The sequence below is a fragment of the Lactuca serriola genome, chromosome 8 (assembly GCF_051521515.1).
Source record: "Lactuca serriola cultivar US96UC23 chromosome 8, Lser_US96UC23_V15, whole genome shotgun sequence".
Classification (NCBI taxonomy): domain Eukaryota; kingdom Viridiplantae; phylum Streptophyta; class Magnoliopsida; order Asterales; family Asteraceae; genus Lactuca; species Lactuca serriola.
In genome coordinates, this window is record NC_136415.1 from 19474669 (window position 1) to 19476091 (window position 1423).

The 1423-nt window shown below is 37.6% G+C and overlaps 1 protein-coding gene across 1 annotated transcript; it reads right to left on the minus strand.

Moving 5' to 3' along the window:
- Positions 1–374: 374 nt before the first annotated feature.
- On the minus strand, positions 375–800 carry LOC145066683 (uncharacterized). Its single transcript, XM_079013966.1, has one exon. It carries the CDS (start codon positions 798–800, stop codon positions 375–377), a length of 426 nt encoding a protein of 141 aa, XP_078870092.1.
- Between the last annotated feature and the right edge of the window lie 623 nt (positions 801–1423).

Sequence of the window (1423 nt, forward strand, 5' to 3'; positions counted from 1 at the left end):
ACCCTGAAAATAAGAACAAATGTGAAATCCACATCCTATATCAACGACCCAAGAACAAGAATATGATGAGTTATTAGATAAGATAGTGTAAATACCTACCGAGGTTGGCTTCACTATTCCATACTTGATGTCCTGCAAATATTTCAGGAAGCTTCATTTCCAATGCCCCTTGTCATTGCAGTAGAAGCAAGTGGCTTCTTTGGATTCAGAGATAGGGGAGCATCAGAACTGGATTTTCCTTTGGGTCCTATACTTGACGACCCAGCTTAGGACTTTCCTTTCCAGTTTTGCTTGGGAGGACCTTTCCTCTTTTTCCTTTTCCCTTACCCTATGGCCAGAACAGGAGCACTAGCAGGAGCTGAGGCAATACTTTTTCAATTCATTCCTACTTCAGTTGTTCGAAGGAGGTTGTGCAATTGAGACAAAGTGGTTTCATTGTTGTTCAAATGATAGGTCAACATGAACTGATCATAATAACTAGTACAAGAGTTCAACATAATGTTGATTTCCAACTCTTGATCAAAATTCACATTCAGCTTGATTAGCCTGTCCATGTATCGTTGCATTCTCTGAACGTGGCTACTAATAGGCTCTCCCTCCTTCATCATGTTATCAATGGTGGACTTTACCACCTCGTACTTTTCTTGACGAGCTTGCTTATGGTATTTCTCCATAAGGTCCTTGTTCATCTCGTACGACCAGTAACCCTCATAGTGCCTTCCCAATTTTGGAGTCATTATGGCCACCATGATGCATGCAACTTGTGTGGAATCATTATATCGTTTCTTGTAGGTGACCATTTCTTAAGGAGTGGCCTTCTCTTCGTTGATCTCATCCAATGGTATCTCGAGTACATATTCCTTGTCCTCAAAACAAAAGGCCATTTAATGTTGCGCATCCAATCGTTATAGTTGGTGCCATCCAATTGCACCTTAAAATAAATGTTCAAAAATGAGAAGTTGTTGTTGTTGGAGGAGGAGGAACCATAAGCATCAGTTGGAGTAGACATCTATAAAAGAAAGATAGTTTTAGTAAGATAAGAATAATCCTCAATATAACACCCAAAATGAAATATCAAGGCTAGGATCCAACTAAATATTTCACAACTTAGAAAAGGGATGTCGTAATCTAATTGTAAATTATATAAAGGTAGGTAAATGACGATTTACCAATTTCAACATTGAAAAACAAAATTTAAACAAATTTGGTTTTTAAATTAAATTCCTAGATCTTTTGAGATTCATTGAACTTTTCAATGGCATGTTTAATCTCAATTATGTTCTTCCATTTGTGACTGAGATACCGGGGATCACAAATAAGATGTGAATAACCATGCAAATGAGCTTTGTACTCTCGATGTCTTTTATCATCTCATTTTAATGTGCCGGTTAGCCACACGCGCTCCATTAATCAATGATAATTT

Coding starts and splice junctions, on each gene's coding strand:
- LOC145066683 (XM_079013966.1), bottom strand. CDS start 800: ATGGTCACCTACAAGAAACGATATAATGATTCCACACAAGTTGCATGC.